This window comes from Manis javanica, chromosome 5 (genome assembly GCF_040802235.1).
Source record: "Manis javanica isolate MJ-LG chromosome 5, MJ_LKY, whole genome shotgun sequence".
NCBI classification, from domain to species: Eukaryota; Metazoa; Chordata; class Mammalia; order Pholidota; family Manidae; genus Manis; species Manis javanica.
In genome coordinates, this window is record NC_133160.1 from 77,570,452 (window position 1) to 77,595,898 (window position 25,447).

The window sequence follows — 25,447 nt, forward strand, 5'->3', positions numbered from 1 at the left end:
ATGACCTAATTCTTTATAATATTCCTACAAAAAAGAAAAAACTCATGAAGCATGTGGAAACAAGGTACTTGATAAGATGTTTCTCCTACTATGCATCATGAAGTCAAAGCTGGTTGAATTACTGCAAATTCTTATGTCATCCCTATTTACAACAAGCTTCTTTTGAGCTAATCGAAATTACCTCTAATTCTGTATTTTACATAGATATTGCTAGCTTTGAATATCTAAATTTTCAAAATGGAAATAAAACTTGCTGTATCTGGGTTAAATTATTAAATTATGCTAACTGCTAAATTTTTGGTTTCATCTAACTTAATCCTTGATTTTTCTCACTCATGCAGTGGTAGAACATAGAACCCTATCATCACAAATCTCTAGTAGTGTAATCTCAGGCTCTTAAGCCCTCTAAAATCTCAATTTCCTCATTTTAAAAATAAACTAATGATAACTAAACAGATGATGAATACAAAGTATGTAGCATAGCAAATGGGAAGTAGTAGCCACTCATTAAATGCTGGTAAATACATATTTTTTTTCAATTTCAGCTGACCTTTAATAAGCCCCTGTGATGATCTGTATAGCTGATCAGACCACCTTCAAGAAACAATTGCACATACATTCATTGTAATTCCTAGCCCCTAGCTTATTTGTGAATTTTCTTCTTTCCAAAAAATGGCAAAACTGTAATAGTACCTGCAGTTGCTTTCTTCACCAATTTTCTGCTGCAACCAGAGTACTAGAAGTTTACAATAATTAAAAACATTTGGTAAATGGACTTTGCAGACTGTGTTTTAGAGAATCTATAAACACATTTTGGAAATAAGTCAAAGAATGATTCTGAAACAGACTTACGAAACAATAATTCTAAACATTATCTAATCTTAAAAGAGAGTGAAAGATTCAGAGAGATAGTTATTCCACTACTATTGAAGCAATGAGTCACACTTGGGGGGCTAGAATTTTTTTTAAAAAGTTGAAACAAGAAAGACAGTACCTAAAAAAGCCTCCCTGTTTTTTACCAAAGTTTGCACAAGGGTCATGCAACCCACATTTTGAAATAGGTTGTCACAAAAAATGAGTAGCTCTCCCTTTACAAATTTTAACAATAGACTTATTTGGACATACGAAAGGCAGATTTAGCAGACTTGAGATCAAAGCCTATTTAAGTTGCTTGTCATGGTGGTTAGGAAATACTAGTTCTTCACAAATGCAATCTACTGGTCCTCTGTACTTTTGTCCATTTGCTCTAATACTGAAAGATCAGTATGGTGTGAAGCGCAAGGCAAGACAGAGAGCTCCTTTTGTGCCGGTTTGTTGCTAACTGGTTTCAGGTTCCTCTTGCACAATGTATTGCATTAAGGTAAAATAAAATTTTAAAAATAATAAAAATTGAAAAATAAAAATTAAGGTAAAATAAAAATGGGATTGAGGTTATATAAAAATTATATTACCTAGACATCTTGAGAATACACAGCACATATATTTAGACTTTTGGAGAAGCATTTGAATGTCTTCACCATTATCCTTACACGAATATCCTTGATTTTATGTGACTTATGTAACATGTCTTTATAAAAATGATCTCAATTTTCTTATTTGACCTTCCAAGATTCTTAAATTGTTGTCCCTACCCCTACACTCTTCCTTGCCTTTTTTTCTTTTTAAAATCACAGCACTTATATAAGGGTATGAAAAACCTACTTTCCTTCTCTTCCTTCTTTACTTTCACACTATTACCACATTCATATGTGGATTTTTTTCCCTCCATCAAGCAATGCTTTGTGATACCAGCTGGGTGTCCTGCAGTTCAATTCAGTTCTAATGTTAACTGAAGTTAGTGCAGACCCCACAGGTTAAGTGTTCAGACCCTGGAGATTGTGCACCACTTCAAATGCCAATCTAAACTCATAGGTCCCTGGGTAACCCACAATCTGTCTGGCTTTGCTACAAACAGAGGTTCCCATGGAGTCAGTTGTTTACTAGAAAAGCTCACATAACTCAGGGAAACACCTACTTACAGTGATGGATAAACAATGAACAGCCACATAAAGAGATACATAGGGTGAGGTACGGTGGGGTCCTGAGCACAGGATTGTCTATTCTGTGCATTATCCTCCTGGTATGTGGATATGTTCACCAACCTGGAAGCTTTTCGAACTACATACTTTTGGGATCTTTATGGAGGCTTCATCATGTAGGCACGATGTAGGTATGACGTATCATTAACTCAATTTCCTGCCCTTCTCTCCTCCCCATAGGCTAAGGAGTGGGACTGAAAATTCCAAGCTTCTAAACAGGACTTAGTCTTCCTCCTGCCCAGCCCTAATCCAGAAGACCACCAAGCGTTGCCTCATTAGAACAAAAAACACTGCTATCACTCAGCAAATTCACAGAATTCAGCAGCTCTGTTTCAGGAACCAGAGTCAAAGATGTTCTTAGTGTCTTAGTGTTTTTATTACTTAGAAAATTACGAGGGTTTTAGAATCTTTGAATCTTTGTGTCAGAACTAGGGAAAGATATATATATATATACATATATTATTTCACAATAAGAGATGCAGACAACATCTACAAACCACAGACTACATTTCTTTAGCATCCCAAACAATGCCTATCATCTCTTAGCTTATCTCAGGCACAGGACATAAGTAAACATCCTTGGTATACCATATTTTATTATTCAGACTTCCTCACTTTCACTGGCTAATTTTTATTAGGGAAGGATAAATGGGGGGATTGAATTGAAAGTATAACTCCAAAGGTTAAAAGACACACACACACATTCAATGCACATATCTATAGTGGTGATAATATGTATCTATCATTCTTCTAACTCTGAACATATTAATTTGTTAAATAAATGTCACATTTAAATTTGATTTATTCTTTTGGTTGGCAGATTCTAGTCCCATATGCCTTTTTATTTCTTTTTCAATATTGCATATTAAGATGAGCTGTTCTAATATGCATAACTGACATATCATCCTTTGTATATTAAAAAATAAAAATCATATTTTTTATGGCAGAATGGTTAAGGATTTAACAAAGTTATTTACTTGTCAAGCACTTAGAAACATGTACTTGTCATGTTCCTTTCAAATTCATGATTAAATTTACTCTTAACATACTAAACAAACCCCCAAAGTATGTGGATTTAAAGAGATTTCTGCTCTTGTGGAGTGATGCAGGGTAGGGGTGGGAGTGGAGCTGTTTCCATGTTTGCCTAAGTGGGTTTTTAAATCAAATACATAAGCTAGAGAAGTTCACCAATGGATAATCCCCTTTGGCAAATTTCAAATATCTTTGAATATTTTATTTATATATATATATATATATATATATACACACACACACACACACACACATATATAGTTAAATCTTTATTTTAAAATTTTACTTTATAAAAATTTTCAAACATACATAAAAGTAGAGGGTAGAGCATAATTGGTTTACATATTTTACACCAAACTGAAGCCAATTTATTGCTGTATTTTATTTCTTTTTAGTAAAATACAATTCTGTTTGTTTAAAGAGGACATAATTTTGCAACCCTTGAAAGCTTTTTGGACAAGAAATAATTATCATATAGAATTATGTTTAATAACACAGTATTAGTAAGTCCCCCACATGGGAATTAGTTTTCCTTTAAAGGGAATGTGAAATAACTGGGGAGATTTTTCATATTGGTTCACTGTCTTTCACAGGTGAAAATGGCAGGCCTCTTGATGTATTTAGACTCTGATGAATTAAAGATTTGGTAGAAATTTTTTAATTTCTAATTGTGGACTTTTTAGGTTGTATTTTTCTCAAAAATCTAAGATACAAAAAAAAATGTAATGTCATCTTATTGTTTAATTTCAAACTACCAACTAGGAAAAATGTATTTCAGAACATAAAAATATAAAATGGAAATAGTAACATAATATTATAATGCTGAACTATGTAACTTAATAATATTTTAATCAATAATAGCCATTAATTACTCAGATTCCTCAGATTAAGAAAATAAAATACAGAAACCATCAATTATTTAAAATGTGATAGAATATTCTATTCTAACATGGCAAAATATGCTAATTTGATTCTCTAAGATATAGTATATTAATAATACACACCTTGAAATATGTGTGTCACAGACTGAAAGCATGAACTTTTTGATTGCTTTACTATGGACACTTGGCAAGCAGGGAAGTGGAAAATTCCACAATGGTCTAACACAGTTTTGAGGGGAATGGAGAATATTTGCATAAAAAGCAATTCACTAAAAATAAGAGTCATCCATGCAAATGAAATCATCTAATAATAATGGGAAATTATTTCTAGCCATGGTGAAGTAGTTTGGAAAAATTTTTTAAGGGCTGTCTACATTCTTTTTCTTTTGAACTAAAGAAGTGACAGAGAAATGGAATGTTTGTTGGATAAAAATTAATGAAAGAAAACTAAATTTTAATTCTTATTATAGGAGTAGGCAAAATTTAGAGAAGTGCTTTAAGAAGAACATGTCAAGGCTTTCTTCCCATCTAGGCTTCCTGGCCTCTATTTCACTAGAGGGATCTGAGCATGATTAGTCCCATTTCATTCTTTGTCCCATAGTTTCTCTCTCACTTTGCTTCTTAGAATGGAGAAGGAGAAATCCTGTCTTTATTTTTGGCTGTTATGCTAAACAGGCCCAACTGTTTCCCTGTGACTTCATAAAATGATATGTTATTAAAGAGAAAAACCTCCAACTACTGTCTACTCAAGACAAAATCATTCCCTCAGGTTGGCACTTTAGCCTCTTAAACAGATTGCTGTTTAAGACTCATTGCTCCAAGCCCCACGCAAATACCTGATTTTCTAATTCAAAATGTACATAGGGTTTACCAGCCCTGGAGAAACAATCTTTGAAGTAATTAACTTTATACACTGAAGCTTTCTCTCTTACCTGTTTTTTTTTTTAAGTTTGAAAAATGATCTTATTATGTGTTATGTACATATATGTATATATACATATATACAGTGGCAAAATCAAATAGGAATGTGTATTCTCTAGAATATGGAAAAAATCTACTCCTAGTAGTAAAACTTAACTGTGAACATCAGGCAATTAATGTATTAGCATATTAACATACTAAAATTTGATCTAAATATTTCTTATATAAAAGTGTGTGTGTGTGTGTGTGTGTGCATACACATAAATATTTCTATTTTAATTTCTATTTCTATTTTTGTCTTAGTCATTACATTTCTCCTCTTTTACAGATAATGTTTAAAGGATTCTGCAACAATCTCTGGTATTGGACATACTCAAAATCTCTGCAACTTTTATTCTCCTGGCCCTTTGCCTTCCAGTTTTAACTTGCTCGTGATCCCTTCAAACAGTTTACATGTTTTGCAATGGTTACATGAACTTTTGGGAAGTGGTATTTGCACCATCTCATACTTTATTCACTATGGCACTTTAGGAAAAGAAATTGGAGAAAACATCCAAAGCAGTATTTTAAAAAATGAATCTTACTGTGAAGCTTCGGAGAAGTTTTCGAACACTGATTGTTCTCTTAGCTACCTTTTGTTTGGTGAGCATTGTCATTTCTGCCTATTTCCTCTACTCTGGCTATAAACAGGAAATGACTCTTATTGAAACCACTGCAGAAGCAGAATGTGCTGGCATAAAAATTCTACCTTATCGGTCAATGGAGCTGAAAACAGTTAAACCTATCGACACATCCAAAACTGATCCTACTGTCCTCTTATTTGTGGAGAGCCAATACTCTCAACTCGGTCAAGATATTGTAGCTATCTTGGAATCCAGCCGATTTCAGTACCACATGGTTATTGCTCCCGGCAAGGGGGACATACCTCCTCTTACAGACAGTGGCAAAGGAAAATATATTTTAGTTATTTATGAAAATATTCTAAAGTATGTCAGCATGGACTCATGGAATCGAGAGCTTTTAGAAAAATACTGTGTAGAATACAGTGTTAGTATAATAGGTTTTCATAAAGCCAATGAGAACAGCTTACCAAGCACACAATTAAAAGGCTTTCCATTAAACCTTTTCAATAATCTAGCTCTAAAGGACTGTTTTATCAACCCTCAGTCACCTGTGCTACATATTACCAAAGCCCCCAAAGTTGAGAAAGGCCCTCTTCCAGGGGAAGACTGGACGGTTTTCCAATACAATCATTCAACCTACCAGCCTGTGCTTTTAACTGAATTACAGACAGAAAAATCCCTTTCATCCTTGTCCAGTAAACCACTCTATGCGACAGTAATTCAGGATCTGGGGCTTCATGATGGAATTCAGCGAGTTCTTTTCGGCAACAACTTAAACTTTTGGCTACACAAGCTCATCTTCATAGACGCCATCTCCTTCTTATCAGGGAAGAGGCTGACATTGTCCTTGGACAGGTACATTCTTGTGGACATTGATGATATCTTTGTTGGGAAGGAAGGAACAAGGATGAATGTCAAAGATGTAAAGGTAAGAATATTTATAAATAACAACTTTTATTTCACAAACTGTGTGGTATTAATAAAATACAATTTGAATATTTTAGACTCCTAGTTAATCAAAATTTTAAGCTGTAATAGTTTGAAATAAAATAGAAATTTAAAACATTTTTTAGACTAAGTCTTAATCATTCCTAACATGCAATCCAGATGCTTTGGAGGATAGAATTAAAATATCCCAAAGAATATTTGAACTTAATCTCCTTGCCTCTTAGGCCTTACCAACATCCTAGCTGAAAACCCATATTACTGCCTCCTTTATTCTAGTACATGTGTGTAGCAGTGAGACTAATATAGTCATAGAACTCTATCCCTAGACTGCTTCTCCTGCCCTACTTGGGTTTGACAATGGCGATTGAAATACAAGTTGAAATAATCTAAATCCTTTCTATAACCTCGAGTAAGCACAGCATTTGCTTACATGAAGTGTTCATATGCTTGAAAATATGGATATGAATGAAAAAATAGCTTTAGAGGGAGTGTGTTTTCTACTAGACCATCACTATCTCTAATATTAATTTATCATATTGTTTTGGGAATACAGCAGTGTTACTGGTAGCACTTCTAGGTTCTGATCAAATGGACTGCAAACAAATTCACTCTATGATTGCTATTAGATTTAAAATAGAGGTAAATTTATTACACTAAGGGAAGCAGGTAATGCTGAGAATAATTCCCTAATTTTTCATCTCGATTCAACATTCTCACTTGTGCCTATTTGTCCTATACTTAACTAAATTCATTCTGTGGGCAAATAAATTTAGCAAATGTATAAACAAAAATGAAAGGACATAACTTAGAATTATAAAGGAACCAAAGATTAAGTTCATGTCATCTTTTCTGTACTTCTGCTGTATTATGCTTTTTATGCTCCAAAAATGAAACCTTGATCCTGCTTCAAAATGACAGTTTTTTCCCCATTGTAGAACCTTATGACCACTACAATAAAACATGATTGAAACTAGTGAGATAAGTTCACTTTTTAAAAATCTCCAAAGAACATGTGAACAAGTGAATGATGCATCACTGACTAGGACCCAAATATTTCATTTTGGGATTGTTTTAAAGGGATTTATCTTGAGTTCTGTCTAGGTGTTTCTCTTTTTTCCTTATTTTTTGTATTTACTATTCTTATAATTAATACAAATTCTAGTTTTCATTTCATTACAAAATCATGAACTTAAAATGAAATAATATTCTCAGAGTGATTCTTGTGCTGAAACCCTAAAAGGAGAGGGTTTCATAATTTCATTCTAACAAACTATACAAATTGAAAAAGTTCTTTGTAACTCTAACAGAATGTTCCAGCTGAAATTCAACTATTTTACTTACTTTCAATAGAAAAACAAACATTACCACTATTCATATAATACTCAAAGGTCATTGATGATTTCTTAAGTGACATAACCCCAGAGTAATAGAACACTGAAATTTAGCAATGTCACAGGGAAAGAATCAGAAAGTTATGTGTGTACATAAATATGTATAGTGCATGTATGTATGTGCATATGCATATTAATCATATACTACACACACATTGTCAATTTGAAGAAAATATTCCTTCCTTCCTTCCTCTTGTTGATTTTGGTTCTTCCTCAGAGCTCTTAAGCAAAAAATATCAAAAACTTGATTGTCACTGAGTTACCCTCTTGGATTACTTATAGGTCAATAGGAAATATTGTTTTGCATGTATAAAAATTCTAGTCCTAGACTTTGGCATTTGATTTCTGTTTTGACTTTATTATTTGGATAAATATGATTTTGTGGAAAAGAATCTTAAATTATGTGTAGGTAAACTCTGGATACTCCCATGTTCATCCTCATGTTTTTTTCCAGTGGTGTAACATATTATTATGTGCTAGTAGATGAGAAACCCATTCCTCCTCAAACTCTTCCCTAATTTTTTTGAGCAAGGGTACTACATAGCCTCTGTCATTTTTATGTATTATTCTGAATTAAAGAATAGGGTTATTCTGTTCCTCAACAGAATAAATTGAGGGTCAAACAAAACTGGAGTTTCATGGTTGAAAATTTTTGGTTATGGTTGGACTGTCCCTGGGCCACTCCCACAATTAGACCTGAAGTGTATAGTCGGGAGCTCTTAACAACAAATTGAAACATAACTTTATCCATAGCACCACCTCACTCTATTAACAACAGTATATTAGCATATTTTAATTTGAGCCCATTTTCCTATTTTGAGATGAAGCTTTGAGATCATACTGCAAATGAATTAACATTTTTTAAGGTGCAGCATTTGATGCAGTGAAAACAACACAAGTTTTTAAAAATGAATTTGTAAAACCCATGTTCTTTCCACTTCATGGTTCTACCAGACTTATGGTACATAAATATGGATCCTTTTAGAACTTTGCTTATCTTTTCTTGTGTTATCATGCCCCAACTTTAACCAAAGGCACTGAGAGAAATTAAATGTCTATTTCCAAGACAAGCAAAATTAAGCTCAGGCAGTTGTAGTGATTGTTATCCAGTTGTTACCAAAATAACATTTATATCTAGAAACCCAAGATGTGAGAGAACATTACTCATGTATATAAGCTCCTAGAAACTTAGTATATTTTGAAAGACTGTGAAATATTAGGTATCAGTGAAGTCAGAAAATACGGTTTTGTTTTGACCTGGTAATATTCCTGTGTGTCCTCAAGGCAATCACAAAGTAGTCCTATACATCTAAAGCTGTTAGCAAGATGACCTCAGGCTATGCCTAACTAGTTATATCTTATACACTTGGTCATATTCTTTCCTGTTTTTGAAAGAAACTCTCATTTTCATAATGGCTTTAATTACATGTTTGTAATGTCATTCCAAAAGTGTTATCAGTTGAGCAGTACTGCATTTTTAGGGAAAGCAAAAATAGTAAAGGGCCATCCTGATTACTAAAAATTTAATTTTAAAAGTCTTTTTGCAGAATATTAGACTGATTTCTATAGACAATGCTGCATTCTTGGTTTGAACACTTAGTATAGTCATAGAAGTTTAGTAGAATGAAAATCATATGTTCTCTTTCCATAGTTTCCCTAATACAGAATAAATGTTCTTTCCCAAAGAGGGTTGTGAAAAACATGGACATGGTGAATGTAAGCTTCCACATGGGCAATAATATCAGATTTATTATTGATGCTACCAATAATTTTGGTGTTTTAATCAGTTCTGTGACCTGTCATTATTCTCCCTTTTGGCAACAAAACATCACTACTAGCATTTTTATAGCTCTCTACATTTCTTGAGAAAATTCATCTATTTATTCATTAAACTCTATCTACTATATATCTACTATATATAAGACTGTATTTAAAACATTATTTGCTCAATAAATCCAAACTTCATATTTTAAGGTCCTAGATGATCCAGCTCTAGGAATTAGGAAAATTTAATGGAAGAAATGGCATTTGAGTCCTTTGTGGTGATTTGGCAGAACACTAGTAAACTAAGACAGGGAAGAATATTTTGGGCCAGCAGATCTGCCCACAATAAGATTTAGCTGAAAATACCAAGACATTTTTAGGAATGGTAAATTGCCTATGTTGGCTGTATAATAAAGTAAATAATAAATAGTAGTGGCACTCAATGTGAAGATGTTGGTTTGGGCCATAATATAGCATCTGTTGACAGAAGGTGCCATATTAGTCGGTGGAGATTTTCAGCCAGATAGTGACATGGTCAGAGCTGGAACTGAATAAAAATGTTGTTTCAACTAGGAATATATTTTTGAGGAGACTTGTTAAAGACCAATATAGGCATAACAATATTTATTTTAAATAGTATTTAACATATAAATATATCCTAAGCACTGTACTAGTCATTAACAAGCAGTACATTGTGTAATATTCATAGCAAAACTAAGAGAAAATATTTTGTACATTTTCTGAATGAAGAAAATGAGACTTAACAATATTCAGATACTCGTCTAGCTTATAAGTGGCAGAGAAATGAACAAACCCAAACTGTTGTCTTGTAAGTCTAAGATTTTTAGAATACAGTGGCTTAGGTTTGAGTTTCAGCCTCTCTGCCAACACTTACAAGTTAACCTGTAACATGTGTATTAATGTCTACAATCTCATATTTCACATCGGCACCACCCATGTAAAGCAACCCAACACAGTGTTATGGTGAGCCCTGAATGTGGTAAGGAGCGGGAAGCTGCCAAACAGAGCCTGGCTATAAGATAGGCTCGACTTGGCTCAGTGGCAGTCAGGATGGAAGGGGAGATTGGGAGAGCCCATGGGGAAGTAGAGTTGGCAGGACTTGGGCACATAGTCAGTGAAGGAGCAGAGAAGAAGAGGGAGATGTGGTGGCATCATAGTTTTAAGCATGGGTGTGTCCGTTAACATAGGCGGGCTCCGGCAGAGGAAAAGGTGCTGGGAACGTGAGGAGTCTGGTTTGAAGTCTCATGGAGAATGTGGGACATCCAGATGTAAACATTTGAAAAGGTAAATCCAGATTTTTTGGACATCTTCAGAGGGGGCAGTGTAGATTTAGAAATCATTAAGCTTAATAACTGTAATCTTAGTCATGTTTACTAAATGGAAATGAATCAAAGAAGGAAAACAGGTTGAATTCGTAATTTTGGATATCCTGTAACAAACTGAAATTTATGACAAGTTAGTTTCATAAAGAGGAAAATTATTCCATGTACCAAGACAGTAGCCATCTCAACAGCCTCTCATTGGTTGTAAAGAATAAAGCCTGAAACCTCAGTAAGTACTGGCAGTCCTCAGAGAAATAAAAGGAGTGCTTAGAGAACAACACTGTTTCTGCAACAGGGAAAACACAATCGTTCATCTGAAATTTGGCATTTTGAATTCTATTTTCTTTCTTATTTATGACCCCTTCATTAACAAGGATTGCAATATGACCCCCTCCTCACATGAAAGGGGTGCACCAAAAGACTCTATGTCATAAACATTCCTGAAATTTGAAGTGTTGTATATGGTTTAAGTAGCAAGAGAACAAAGAAGCTAAATCCTCATTTTTAGTTATTGTGCCCAGAAATTATATTCTACTGAGAGAATTTCATTTAGTTTTTTACCTGTTTATTTTCTTGATGACGGTGGTCATTGTGAACATATCTGATTTTTGTTAGAAACCAGGGTTTTGGAGGCATACTTTCATTTAAACCTGTTTTTCTGGGTACCAATAAATTTTTCTTACTTCTTTAAAAAGAGTATTTAAAAGCAAGACTTGTTGCCAAGTTAGGATTTTCTGCTCAGAATAATTTTTAAAGCTTTTCATATACAAATTAGATTTTAACTTAAGATTAAACATTCCCTGAATTCATTTGCACTCAAAATAATGTCAAATAGTGATGGATCTAACACTAATATAAGTGCTCACTTTGGTCAGTACGCTGTATAATACTGAGCAGAGAGTCGTCTCTTGATATACCGGGAGAAGAACACAGTCTATGAGCTCACTTTGTTACTCAAGATGTACCAGTTGTCTCCATTGGAAAAAGAAAATGTTAGAAAATATTTTAGTAAAAGCAACCAAGCTGCCAAGTTCCAGCAAAGCAGAAAAGCAACCCAGATTAGAGTCCTTTAATCTCATAGTTAATGCCTTAAAATCCCTGGCAGTATTCATGGGGATATTTTCTGATTGGCTTTGTATATTTTGTCATTCCTATAATGATATAAATAGTGATTAATTAATTAGTCAGTTTATTGGCTCAGATTATAATGAGTCTCTTCAGCTAAGGCCATCATGTTTTTGTTAGATTATCAGCAAAAGACACCACAACATGGTTTCATATCTAAAAAATGACTAAAGAGAAAAGCAAGACAAAACAAAAACTTGCTCCCTTTAAACTCCCTGTAGAAATATATAGTATGTTCTGAAATAAATTAAATTATCATGGAGAAAAACACCTTGGTTATATAATCCTAAAGCAGCTAGAATATATCATTATTATTATTATTCAGATAATAGGTCAAACTATTAAAGCAGTCATAGACATCATATTTTATTTTCATTCAACTCATAATTTTTCATGTCTATGCTGAGCCTGGCTCTCTAGCCTAGCTCTTTGCTGGTTGATAATTTCCACCCACCAGTTTTAAAAAAAGTCAAATAATTCCTCTGATGGGATATAATGTTCCTTTATTATTATAATTTTGAAACATTTCATACACTCTAAAGAGTATATATAAGCAATATAATTTACAGGATGATAATAGGCAAAACAGTTCTGTACTCCCCACTTAGCTTAGGGTATATATTACCACCACCTTTCCAATTACATATTGCTTTTTCCATCCTAAGTTTTGAGTGCTACCATACATAGTCTCTGCAATTGTTTTCCCTTTATTCATATTCCTTAGATTCATCCACATTGATGCTTATAATTCTAGTTCACTAAACTTAGTTCCTTTGTAGTTTATTCTTTTCAATGTCGGCATTGTCAGGCTTTTAAATTTTTGGCTATTTGGTGAGTATAAAATTGTATATGAGTTATTATTTTAATTTTCCTGACTATAACATTGAATAACTTTTCTTATACTTCATAATCATTTTACTTTTTCATGCTCAGAAAATAAATGGCAAAATTTAACATTTCATCTGTAAATACCTCAGTACTGATTTCTTATGAAAAAGATATTCTCCCTCAGTAGTCATAATAACATTATCACAGTTGAGAAAATAGCGTAAGTACAATATTTTATTGTAGTCTGTATTAAAATTTATCCAATTGGCCAAAAAATCCTTTATATCTTATTTTGTTTTCAGGTCAAATTAGGATTACATTATCAAATCAATCTCTCTATTTTATTTTATTTTATTTTTTTGGTATCATTAATATACAATTACATGAGCAACATTGTGGTTACTAGATTCCCCCCATTATCAAGTCCCTCACCACATACCCCATTACAGTCACTGTCCATCAGCATAGTAAGATGCTATAGAACCACTACTTTGTCTTCTCCATGCTATACTGCCTTCCCCATGCCCCCCCACTACATTATGTGTGCTAATCGTAATGCCCCTTATTCCCCTCTTCCCTCCCTTTCCCCCACCCCAGTCCCTTTCCCTTCGACAGCTGTTAGACCATTCTTGGGTTCTGTGAGTCTGCTGCTGTTTCATTCCTTCAGTTTCTGCTTTGTTCTTATGCTCCACAGATGAGTGAAATCATTTGGTACTTGTTTTACTCCACTTGGCTTATTTCACTGAGCATAATACCCTCTAGCTCCATCCATGTTGTTGCAAATGGTAGGGTTTGTTTTCCTCTTATGGCTGATAATACTCCATTGCGTATATACACCACATCTTCTTTATCCATTCATCTGCTGATGGACACTTAGGTTGCTTCCATTTCTTGACTATTGTAAATATTGCTGCAATAAACATAGGGGTGCATATGACTTTCTGAGACTGGGAAACTGCATTCTTAGGGTAAATTCCTAGAAGTGGAATTCCTGGGTCAAATGGTATTTCTATTTTTAGCTTTTTGAGGAACCTCCATACTGCTTTCTACAATGTTTGAACTAATTTACATTCCCACCAGCAGTGTAGGAGGATTACCCTTTCTCCTCATCCTTGCCAGCATTTGTTGTTCCTCTTCTTTTCTATGTTGGCCATCCTAACTGGCATGAGGTGATATCTCATTGTGGTTTTAATTTGCATTTCCCTGATAATTAGAGATGTGGAGCATCTTTTCATGTGCCTGCTGACCATCTGAATTTCATCTTTGGAGAATTGTCTGTTCAGATCCTCTGCCCATTTTTTAATTGGATTATTTGCTTTTTGTTTGTTGAGGTGCATGAGCTCTTTATATATTTTGGATGTCAACCCCTTATTGGACATGTCATTTGTGAATATATTCTCCCATACTGTAGGATGCGTTTTTGTTCTGCTGATAGTGTCCTTTGCTGTACAGAAGCTTTTTAGCATGATGTAGTCCCATTTGTTCATTTGTTATTTTGTTTTCCTTGCCTGAGGAGATGTCTTCAGAAAAAAGTTGCTCATGTTTATATTCAAGAGATTTTTGACTATGGTTTCTTCTAAGAATTTTTTCATTTCATGACTTACATTCAGGTGTTTGATCCATTTCGAGTTTACTTTTGTGTATGGGGTTAAACAATAATCCACTTTCATTCTCTTGCATGTAGCTGTCTAGTTTTGCCAACACCAGCAGTTGAAGAGGCTGTCATTTCCCCCATTGTATATCCATGGCTCTTATATTGTATATTAATTAACCATATATGCTTGGGTTTATATCTGGATTCTCTGTTCTGTTCCACTGGTCTTTGTGTGTGTTCTTGTGCCAGTACCAAATTGTCTTGATTACTGTGGCTTTGTAGTACAGCTTGAAGTTTGGAAGTGAGATCCCCCCTGCTTTATTCTTCCTTCTCAGAATTGCTTTGGCTATTTGGGGTCTTTTGTGGTTCCATATAAATTTTAGAACTATTTGCTCTGTTTTGTTGAAGAAAGCTGTTGGTATTTTGATAAGGGTTGTATTGAATCTGTAGATTGTTTAGGCAGGATGGTCATTTTGATAATATTAATTCTTACTATCCATGAGCATGGAATGTGTTTCCATTTATTGGTATCCTCTTTAATATCCCTCATGAGTGTCTTGTAGTTTTCAGAGTAAAGTTCTTTCACTTCCTTGGTAAGGCTTATTCCTGGGTATTTTATTCTTTTTGATGCAATTGTGAATGGAATTTTTTTCCCAATTTCTCTTTCTGCTAGTTCATCGTTAGTGCATAGGAATGCAACAGATTTCTGTGTATTAGTTTTGTATCCTCCAACTTTGCTGAATTCAGATATTAGTTCTAGTAGTTTTGGAGTGGACTCTTTAGGGTTTTTTTTATGTACAGTATCATGTTATCTGCAAACAAGGACAGTTTGACTTCTTCCTTGCCAATCTGGATGCCTTTTATTTCTTTGTGTTGTCTGATTGCCATGGCTAGGACCTCCAGAACTATGTTGAATAAATGTGCGGAGAGTGGGCATCCTTGTCTTGTTCCCAATCTTAAAGGAAAATCTTTCAGCTTCTTGCTGTTAAGTATGATGCTGGCTGTGGGTTTGTCATATATGGCCTTTATTATGTTGAGGTACTTGCCCTCTATACCCATTTTGTTGAGAGTTTTTATCATTAATGGATGTTGAATTTTATCAAAAGCTTTTTCAGCATCTGTGGTGATGATCATATGGTTTTTGTCCTTTTTGTTGATGTGGTAGATGATGTTCATGGATTTTCGAATGTTGTACCATCCCTGCATCTTTTGGATGAATTGCACCTGATCATGATGGATGATCTTTTTGATATATTTTTTAATTCAGTTTGCTAATATTTTGTTGAATATTTTTGCATCTATGTTCATCAGGGATATTGGTCTGTAATTTTCTTTTTTGGTGAGGTCTTTGCCTGGTTTTGGCATTAGAGTGATGTTGGCCTCATAGAATGAGTTTGGGAGTATTCTCTCCCCTTCTATTTTTTTGAAAACTTTAAGGAGGATGGGTATTAGATCTTCACTAAATGTTTGATAAAATTCAGCAGTGGAACCATCTGGTCCAGGACTTTCTTCTTAGGTTGTTTTTTGATTAGCAATTCAATTTCATTGCTCATAATCATTCTATTCAGATTTTCTGTTTCTTCCTGAGTCAGCCTTGGAAAGTTGTATTTTTCTAGACAGTTGTCTGTTTCTTCTAGGTTATCCAGTTTGTTACCATATAATTTTTCATAGTGTTCTCTCATAATTATTTGTCAATCTCCTTATTTTAACCTGGAACAGTTCTCCCACATTTTTTAATTTTATCACAGTATTTTTTAAATTATGACTTTAATTTTTTATAACAGCTCTTGGTACACAACAAAATAGAGAGGAAGGTACAGAGATTTTCCATATATCCACTGCCTTCATACAAGCACACTTTCCCCAATTAACAACATTCCCCCACCAGAATGATACATTTGTTACAGATGATGAACCTATGTTATTGACAGGTCATAATCATCCAAAGTCCACAGTTTACATTAAGGTTCACTCTTGGTGTTGTACATTCTATGAATTTGGACAAATGTATAATGGCATGTATTCATCACAATGCTATTGAACAGAATACTTCCACTGTGCTAAAAATCCTCTGTGCCCTACATATTTATTCCTCCCCTCTAATTTTTCATATATTTTTCAAAGCCTGTGTGTCATTTATTCATTCTAATTTTCAATTTTGTTTTTATATAGATTTTTATTTCTTTTTGTTGTCTGAATTCATCCCTTGGTATCTTTGCAAATATCTTCTGGTATACTGTACATATTTTCACTACTTTTAATTGTGTTATTTATTGATAAAAATATTTAATTTTTATTGTAGTAAAACATATCAATATTTTTAATACCTTGTTTGTGGGCTTTTTTTGTATGTATGGTTTGTCATGTCTTTCTCAAGAAGTTTGTGTAATGCTGTCCTTATCATTATTCAAATATCCTCTAAAGTGATCTGAGCCTGAAAATTTCTTTTTGGGATAGAATAAAGTAATTTTAAATGAGTATCATATATTCCTCCCTTCTAAAATACCTTGAGTTATTTTATAATTTGTATTCTTCAAGAAATTTTTTGGCTGTATTAATTCAAAATATCTAGTTTAAGGTTATTCACAGTAGACATTTGTTATAAATTAAATCTCTCTAGCAGTTCATACCAAATACTGTTCATTTTTGTTCACTGTCTTCCATTTTCTTGATTGAGCCATCTAACAGACTGGGTCATTTTATTTTCCCTTTTTTTAATTCTCTCTATTATGCTTTTTTTTCTGCTTCAGTGTTTGCTTTGACCTTTGTACAGGTCTTTCCTTCTAAATTTTTACTTTAGTTTGATGTTCTCTTCCTGCCTTCTTAAAATTCCTATCTCATTAAGTGTCACCTTTTTTTCCTAATCTAATATTGCATGTAGAGCCACATAGTTCAAAGTTATAATTTAAATAACTGCACATAGTTTTTAACATGGTGTAGTTATTATCTTTCAGTTTTGTCTAATTCTTATCATTTTTTTACCTTTCAACCAATCATGAGTTTGTTCTCAAATTTTCCTAATATATGAGGTGTTTTAAGTGTCTCTTTAAAACTGATTTCTCATTCAACATGATCTGCATATTCAAGCTTTGCTTATTTACATCAGGAGTTGGATTATACAACAATATAGTATTTGTTTTCTTTCAGTTTCCTCATACATGTGTGCTTGACAAGTATGTATCTTCTCCATTTTGTGGGTTCACAGATCTAGTTATCACCTTTGCTCATAATCATTAATTGTGTTGCTCAAATCCTTTGTATCCTTTCTAAATTTTAGTCTGCTGATCTGTGATATTTTATGACCTGTGATAGGTATGTCTGCATCTCCATTGACTACAGTAAATTTTCTAGTATTTTTACTAATGCTTTCAGTTTGTGATGTATATATTATAAAGCTTCTAGGGGTCTTAGATATTTAGAATTATTGAATCTTCCTGATCAATTAAAATCTTTATTATTATCATTATAAAAAGACATATATCATATCTGATATGCTTTTTCACTAACATTTTCTTTTGCTTAATACTATTATACTTCCACTTTAGTAGTTTTGCCTGCTAAATCACTTTACATCTTTTCACTGCCAGCCTTTCTGTGTCCTATGGATATAGTTTTATCTGTGGTGATAGAATATAAATCCATGTTTTGGGTATTTTTTAATATAGTTTTACAATCTTTTTAAACTAGTTAATCTAATCAAATCTCCCGAGAAGATAAGAGAGATGCAGTATTCAAAAGATAATAGCTGTACCTTTTTCAAAACAAAACAAAATAAAATCAATGAATGACAATTCTCCAATATAGAAAGTCTCCTCCCAAAATGTCTGCAACAGAATAAAACAAAAATAAATACTGTCTTGATACATTATAATAACATAAAATAACACAAGACCAATAACTCCTCCTGCAGAAAAATAGACTGACAGCTGATGTTTCAAAAGCAGCAATGGAAGCAAAATTTAAAATAGTCGCTTTTAGGGATGATTGTCTTTTTCCTTGCAAAACACAGAATTAGTTCTTTTCTTGGCATAGAAGCTGAATGACAGGAAGATACTCTATCTCAGTCTTAAAATTCTGCCTCTTATTTCACTGAAGGAATATTGATTTGGGTAGGAAAAAGGACCATGATCTTTGGGAGGTGAAAATAATACCTAAAAACTTAAGTTTTGAAGAAAGGATTAAGTCCTGGCTGTACCAGTCATTAACTGTAATGTTGTGCAAGTTACTTAATCTTATGTGCCACACTTCCTCATTTGTACAGTGAGATCTAAAATAATACATATATAACAGGTTTCCATGAAGATTGCATGATTTAACAGAATAACACTAAGAAAAAGTGTGTGATATTTCATAAAAACTTAATCTACTTTAAAATAGAGAGTACAGAAAAAAAGATTCCTTTTTTCTCAAAACTTTGTTAAAGTATTTCACTGATTCTAAGATTCACATTTAGTTTCACATTTTAGCATCTCAAAGTCATTGGAGTATGTCTTAATTGATATGTTCTTACATTGTATGAAATACAGTAATTTAAACTGATTTTGTTTAAACTAAGATCATTGATCTTAATTTACTTACCTAATTACCTAATATAAGTTCACATGATAGAATCTAAAAGTTGTCAGCATTAAGTGTTTAACCCTCTCATGTTGAAAAGTAAGCCAGCAAAAAACATATTTGCTCATCAGAAAGATACTACTATATAAAACAAATACTTCTTACAATCGTTTATAATAAAGGTGTGGGAGATATATTAAATGTCACTTTCATGATCCATTCAGTGTGATTACAAATGCATATTGTAAATTAGGAATGCACCAAATTATACCACATACTTTTAAATTAAAAAAAATCTACCTATTTAAAGATTAGAACACAAAAATAAAAATAGTTTCTGAAGTTTGTTACCCATATTTAAAACTTTCAGTTATTTATTCAACATTTGCTAATGTCAAGGCATGAGTGATATTTATATGTCTTAACCACTTGATTGAGATATGACTGGCATGTATAGGGCTATATAAAAATATTTAGTATATACAGTTTAATGAGTTTGGGTATAAGTATACACCTGTGAAATCATAACCACTGTAAAGGATATAAACATATCCATAACCTGCCAATGTTTCCTCTCACTTCTTGTGTTATTGTTATCATTAGCAGTATCAGTGTTAGTGCTAATGTCAGCATTGCGGTTAGTAAAAACACAACATAATGTATCTACTCTCTTAGCAAATTTTAAGTATAAATTACAGTATTATTTGGTATAAGCACTATGCCATATAATGAATCTCCAGAATTTATTTATCTTGTATAACTGAAACTTTGTACCCTTTGACTTATCACCTCCCCATTTCCCTTTCCCCTCAGCCCCTGGCAACCACCATTCTGCACATGTAAGTGAAATCACACAGTATTTGTGTTTCTGGGTCTGACTTATTTCACTTAACAAAATATCCTCCAGTTTCATTCATGTTGTCACAAATGGCAGGATGTCCTTCTTTTTTAAGACTGAATAATGTTCCATTGTATGTGTGTATTCTCTTTTTCTATTCATCCTTGATGGACACTTAGGCTGTTTTCTTATCTTGGCTGTTGTGAGTAATGCTGCAGTAAATATGGGAGGACAGGTATATCTACAAACTCCAGATTTCAATTCCTTTGGATAATCAAAAGTGGGATTGCTGGATCATGTAGAGATCTGTTTTTATTTTCTTTCAGGAACCTCCATACTGTTTTCTCTATGCTGTAATTTAAGCACTTTTAATAGTCATTGTTTGAACTTAAAATATACAACAGTCAAATATTATGGTAATAAAATAAAGAAATTCTAATCCAAGACAATGAAATGAAGAGTTTATAGAAAATATGTGTAAAAATACAGTATTTATATGAAAACAAGTTTTATAGCTGTAAAGCAAAGTTCTCTTGGAATTTCTAAAGATACATAATTGAAAAATCCAATTTGTCAACACCCTTTCTATTGGTTTAAAACCTGAACATATTACAGATGAACTAAAATGCAGGTGCTCTTTTATTTGCTTGCAAATAAATCTTACAAATGATATTTTGTAATAGATAATTGATATCCATAATGTTAGGAGATTTATACCACATGATCTGCTACATCTTTCTTTTTAAGACTGAGTCATACCTAGAGGAAGGTTGCAATGAACAAAGTGCCAAATAAATATGTTAAAAAGAAACAGAAACTTTGCCTTCTTAAGAATGTATGAACAGAGCCTACATATCTAGGAAAATATCCTTGAATAATCTAACTTTTCTTAAAACAATCTATCTATCTATATATAGTACTAATGTGCAATGCTTAATTATTTTGCAATTAATTTTGCAAAGGGATTTGAACTAAATAAATAAATGACTTTCCAATGCTCATTTTTATTTTATCATCTTCTATTCAGTTTAATATTCCAGAATAAGTCACTACACACAATAAACATGTCATATATAAAATGAAATATGTAAAAAAGTTCCATAGGCTTTTTCATACTTGCTATTATTTTCCCAACATTAGTATCATTTCACAGAGAAGTAGAATAGTTACAACTTCCACATGTTCTTAATTATAGTGCCATATTACAAAATCTTATTTCAATACACTCAGTTACAAATCACTTTCAAATAATAATTTAAAGAATGAGATTTCCTTATTTTATTTTTGTGTTATAGTTTGCCTCACCTGTTTAATTATTTTAAGGAATTCTTTTTTTTTTTGAGAGGGCATCTCTCATATTTATTGATCAAATGGTTGTTAACAACAATAAAATTCTGTATAGGGGACTCAACGCACAGTCATTCATCAACCCCAAGCCTAATTCTCAACAGTCTCCAATCTTCTGAAGCATAACGAACAAGTTCTTACATGGTGAACAAGTTCTAACAGTGAATAAGTTCTTACATGGTGAACAGTGCAAGAGCAGTCATATCACAAAAACTTTATTTTAAGGAATTCTTACTCTTACAAATGCTACAGTGGACTTGCAGTCAAAGAAAAAGTGACATCTTGTGTGTGCATATAGAAATGTTTATATGAAATATTGCTACTACAAGGAAGCATTATCCTTTATTACATATACTCCCAGATATATACCCCCCAAACAATATTTGATACATATGTAAGATGGGCCCTCACAGTTTGCTGCATATTATTCCCCACATTCTAGACATAAATTTTAAACTATACAATATGTTTTGAATATTCCTATCCTATTTGAGTATTTTAAATGAAGTTTTAGTTCCTGTATGCAAAACTATTTTAAATTTAAATTTTGCTTTTAAATTTCTGTCATTAATAGTTCATGTATTGCAAGTAAAGCATTTATGATAGTTAAAGACGACTACCTTGACATCTCAAAGTAACAAATGCATTTTGTATTTTCCTATGAAACACAAGTTATAGTAATTTACATTAATACAGTAAATTGCTCTCTCTTTCAAAAAGTTTTACCAAACTGACATGTAAGAGTATCCCTGCTGAAAATTGTTCATCTTAAGACCAATACTTGGGCTTTTTTTCTTTTTCCAAATTACACAAACGAAGAAAAGACTAAGAAAGTTTTGCAGAATGAAGTAGGATGACATTAATTAATAACCATGTAGCATTACTCTGGAGTATAAATGAATTCCATTGGAATGATTTGTGTACAAAAATATCCACTAATTTGGTACCATATTATGTTTGTCACTTACTACATAGAATATAAGCAATAAAGAAGGAAATTTCAGATGGGAAGTATGAGGAAGGTAAAGGGGGGAACATCAGAGGAAACAGAAGAGGCAATATTGGAAATAACAGGATTGTAGAGATTTAGTGGGAGTAACTCTCAAGATAAAATATGCCAAGTAGCTCCTATTGAAGTTTTAGAGAGAGCTAACCTGGTAATTTGGTGAATTCCAGGAACACTATTTTCAGTTTTAAAATTTCTTGTAATTCTCCTTCATGTGTCTTTGTAGAATTTGTTATACTTAATTACTACTTATTTAAAAATATTAGGACATTTTTAAATGGCTGTGACTGATTTGGGGGGATTAGTAGAGAGTGGAATAACTGCATGAATGTACTTCTTTAAAGAAAGAAATGTGGATGAGAAACAAGGTAGTGATACATTGGAAAAGTGGGTAAGAAGAGAGATAGTCTGTACAAAAATTTATTTAGAAGACTTTGATAAAGAAAAATCATTGAATTCTATAGCTTAATAATGTTGTCTATACCTTTGATATTTTTCTATAGCTGTCCTTGGTCTATGCACATCTGTATTTATTCTCAGCTCACTAGAAAGCCAAAATGTATCTCTTTGTTATTCTCATTGTAAATATTACATACAAATATGTTCATATTTGTGCCATATGAAACCCCTTCCCTAATGAAGGTAATAGCACGGGAAGTGAGATACTATGCATGTTTGTAGGTATGTGGTTGTGGTTCTATGAGCACTGGGGAAAAATGCAACTTTTGTTTATTCCCTAAGAATTCTATTTCTCACTTCATATGCAAGTTAATATCCTTCACTTTGAATATGATCAATTCTCACTTTACCTATTGTTATAATCAGGGTAAGTCAGTTGATTGCTTTGTCCTGTTTTTGTTGTTGGGAATGAAGTTGTTATTGCAGTTACTCCATTACACTAAGAAAGGTCTTAATATTTTTCTATTCAGTGTTATATGCTAACAAGAAAGAATATAAGCTCTTGGTTCTTGACGTCAATAAGTCTGATTTTGAGTGTGTGTGTGTGTGTGTGTGTGTGTGTGTGTGGATGCACGCGCAACTTCAGAACACTTTTCATAGTGTCAGCTACTCGATTCTGACTCTCTGAAACCATTTTTTGAAAAATAAAGCACAATTAATTTTGTTACCTGTAAGTTTATATAATTTAATTCTAAATCTTTCTTACTGCTCTAATTTTAAAAGAATTTTGAAGTTCCTGTGGAGTACAATTTCACTTTGTAACATTACTACTGAAAAAAGGGAAATGAAAGAAGTCTTGAAATTGAAACAGGTTCCGAAAATGCTACCTTCAAACAGTGTTGCACTTACCTTAAGGAAGGAGAAATCAGTTCAAAGCTTTCTGTTCTGTTATAAAAAAAACAATTTTGATTTCAATGTCTTTAACTGTAAAAAAAAATCTGGGTGAGATAAGTGGGAGGCGATAAAGCTAAGCTCTGTTTTAAAATCTCAGGGCAAAGTAATAAAATTTAAGAAAAAACAAAAGAATTGTTTCCTACTTTGGAAAACAGGACCTGAAAGATCAAATACCTTACCATGGTATCTAGCTTATCCCAACTTAAAAAACAGTCATATTATGATTACCTTGAAAACCCTTCTTGCATCAATAAACCCATCATAAAAGATTGTCAAATATACTGCATTGCTATTTGCAATAGTATTACAGAATTTATTTTGCTATTCAAATACAGGTAAAAGAATAAATACTTAGGGCAATAATACAATTTAATATCATTAACATTATTCAAGCAGTTAAAAAAGTCCTGTTCATCAATGACCATCATGACTTAGGTGGATGGATAGCTATGAAAAGATAAAAAGAATAATTTCCTATGCTTAGTAAGGAGATAAAAATAGGGGGAAAGGGACCCTTATATATATGTATACACATATACATGTATATGTGAGTACACATATAGGCATTTGTCTTTTAACTTCATTAATCACTAATATACCATACTTTTTTGTGACTTTCACAACAGTGATGCAATTGTATTGTTTGAACCCCTGTAGAAGAAGACATCAAGCTTCTAGATTGAAATCTCCTATCTGAACCCCACCCATTCTGACATGTGTGCATGTGTGTAGCTACTTAGAAAGTTTCTAACCACAAATAGCAAAGTTATAACGGTGTTTCCAAATCAGTCATTCAAGCACTTGTGGCTGAATTGATATGTTTATTAAGTCATCCAAAATAATAGCCTTACAGAATTAAATTGAAATATTTAAAGTAAGCTAAATGTACTCTGTAAACCTATAGACAACTATTTTCCAAAAAATAAATTAATTTTAGGTTTTGGGAATTTTTGCCAGATGTTTTATAATTTGAACATAGTTTTAGTGTACTTACTATATAAATTGGATAATTTGATTAAAAGAGAAATGAAATAATAAGGACTCTATAGTAGTCAGTGGAATTGAAGTGTTAAAATGAAAATTTTAACAACAAAGTAATAGGTTAAAGAGGAACAATAATAAAAATGCTTTTCTTCTACCTGTGCAAATCATTATTCTTAGTATTCTACAGATTTTAATTCAAATCCTCAAAACAATCTAAGCTATGGCTACTTTTAGTACCTTGTTTTACAGTAGTAACAAAGATGTATTGAGTTTAAATAACTTGTTAAGGTCACATAACCAGAAGGTAGAAAAGTTCTTTGAATTCTGGAGGTCTTAACTCCCACTAAATACACTACAATGCCTCTCATCACTGAATTTTGATGTTGAATTTTTCCATTATCATTATATTTGTGATTCTTTTTTCTTCTATTTTTATGGGAACAATTTTTTTTGTAATTTAAATGTCCTTGATAAAAGATGTGACTCTAGCAAATGAAAACATAAGGTAAGAATCATAATTCATAATCTGTTACTTTGCCAAACTCATCTAATAACTGTATATTTTTTCATCATACCATAGTGATGCTTAAATTAAAATTTAGATATTATTTAATCAATGAAATTCATCCATAATAAACATTAGACTTTAGATAAACTATACAAATGCACATATTATATATTCATATGTGTTTGTATTAGTAATATTCATAAAAATGATTTTTTTCAAGGTCCAAAAACGTGTCTCTGTATAGCAAGTCTATTAAAACAATTATCATGTAATACTGAAAGAAAATTTTTAAGAAATATATTTTTACTCTCATGTCTATTTTTCTT

General features: G+C 32.5%; 1 protein-coding gene across 1 annotated transcript in view; it reads left to right on the forward strand.

The window, feature by feature from the left end:
• LOC108399254 (bifunctional heparan sulfate N-deacetylase/N-sulfotransferase 4) overlaps positions 1 to 25,447 on the forward strand; it is a 300,861-nt gene that overhangs the window by 24,502 nt on the left and 250,912 nt on the right. The window contains exon 2 of the mRNA XM_037001117.2: positions 5,241 to 6,463. Coding sequence (XP_036857012.2) covers positions 5,486 to 6,463 — 978 coding nt within the window. The 5' untranslated portion in view covers positions 5,241 to 5,485. The remainder of the gene's footprint in view (positions 1 to 5,240; positions 6,464 to 25,447) is intronic.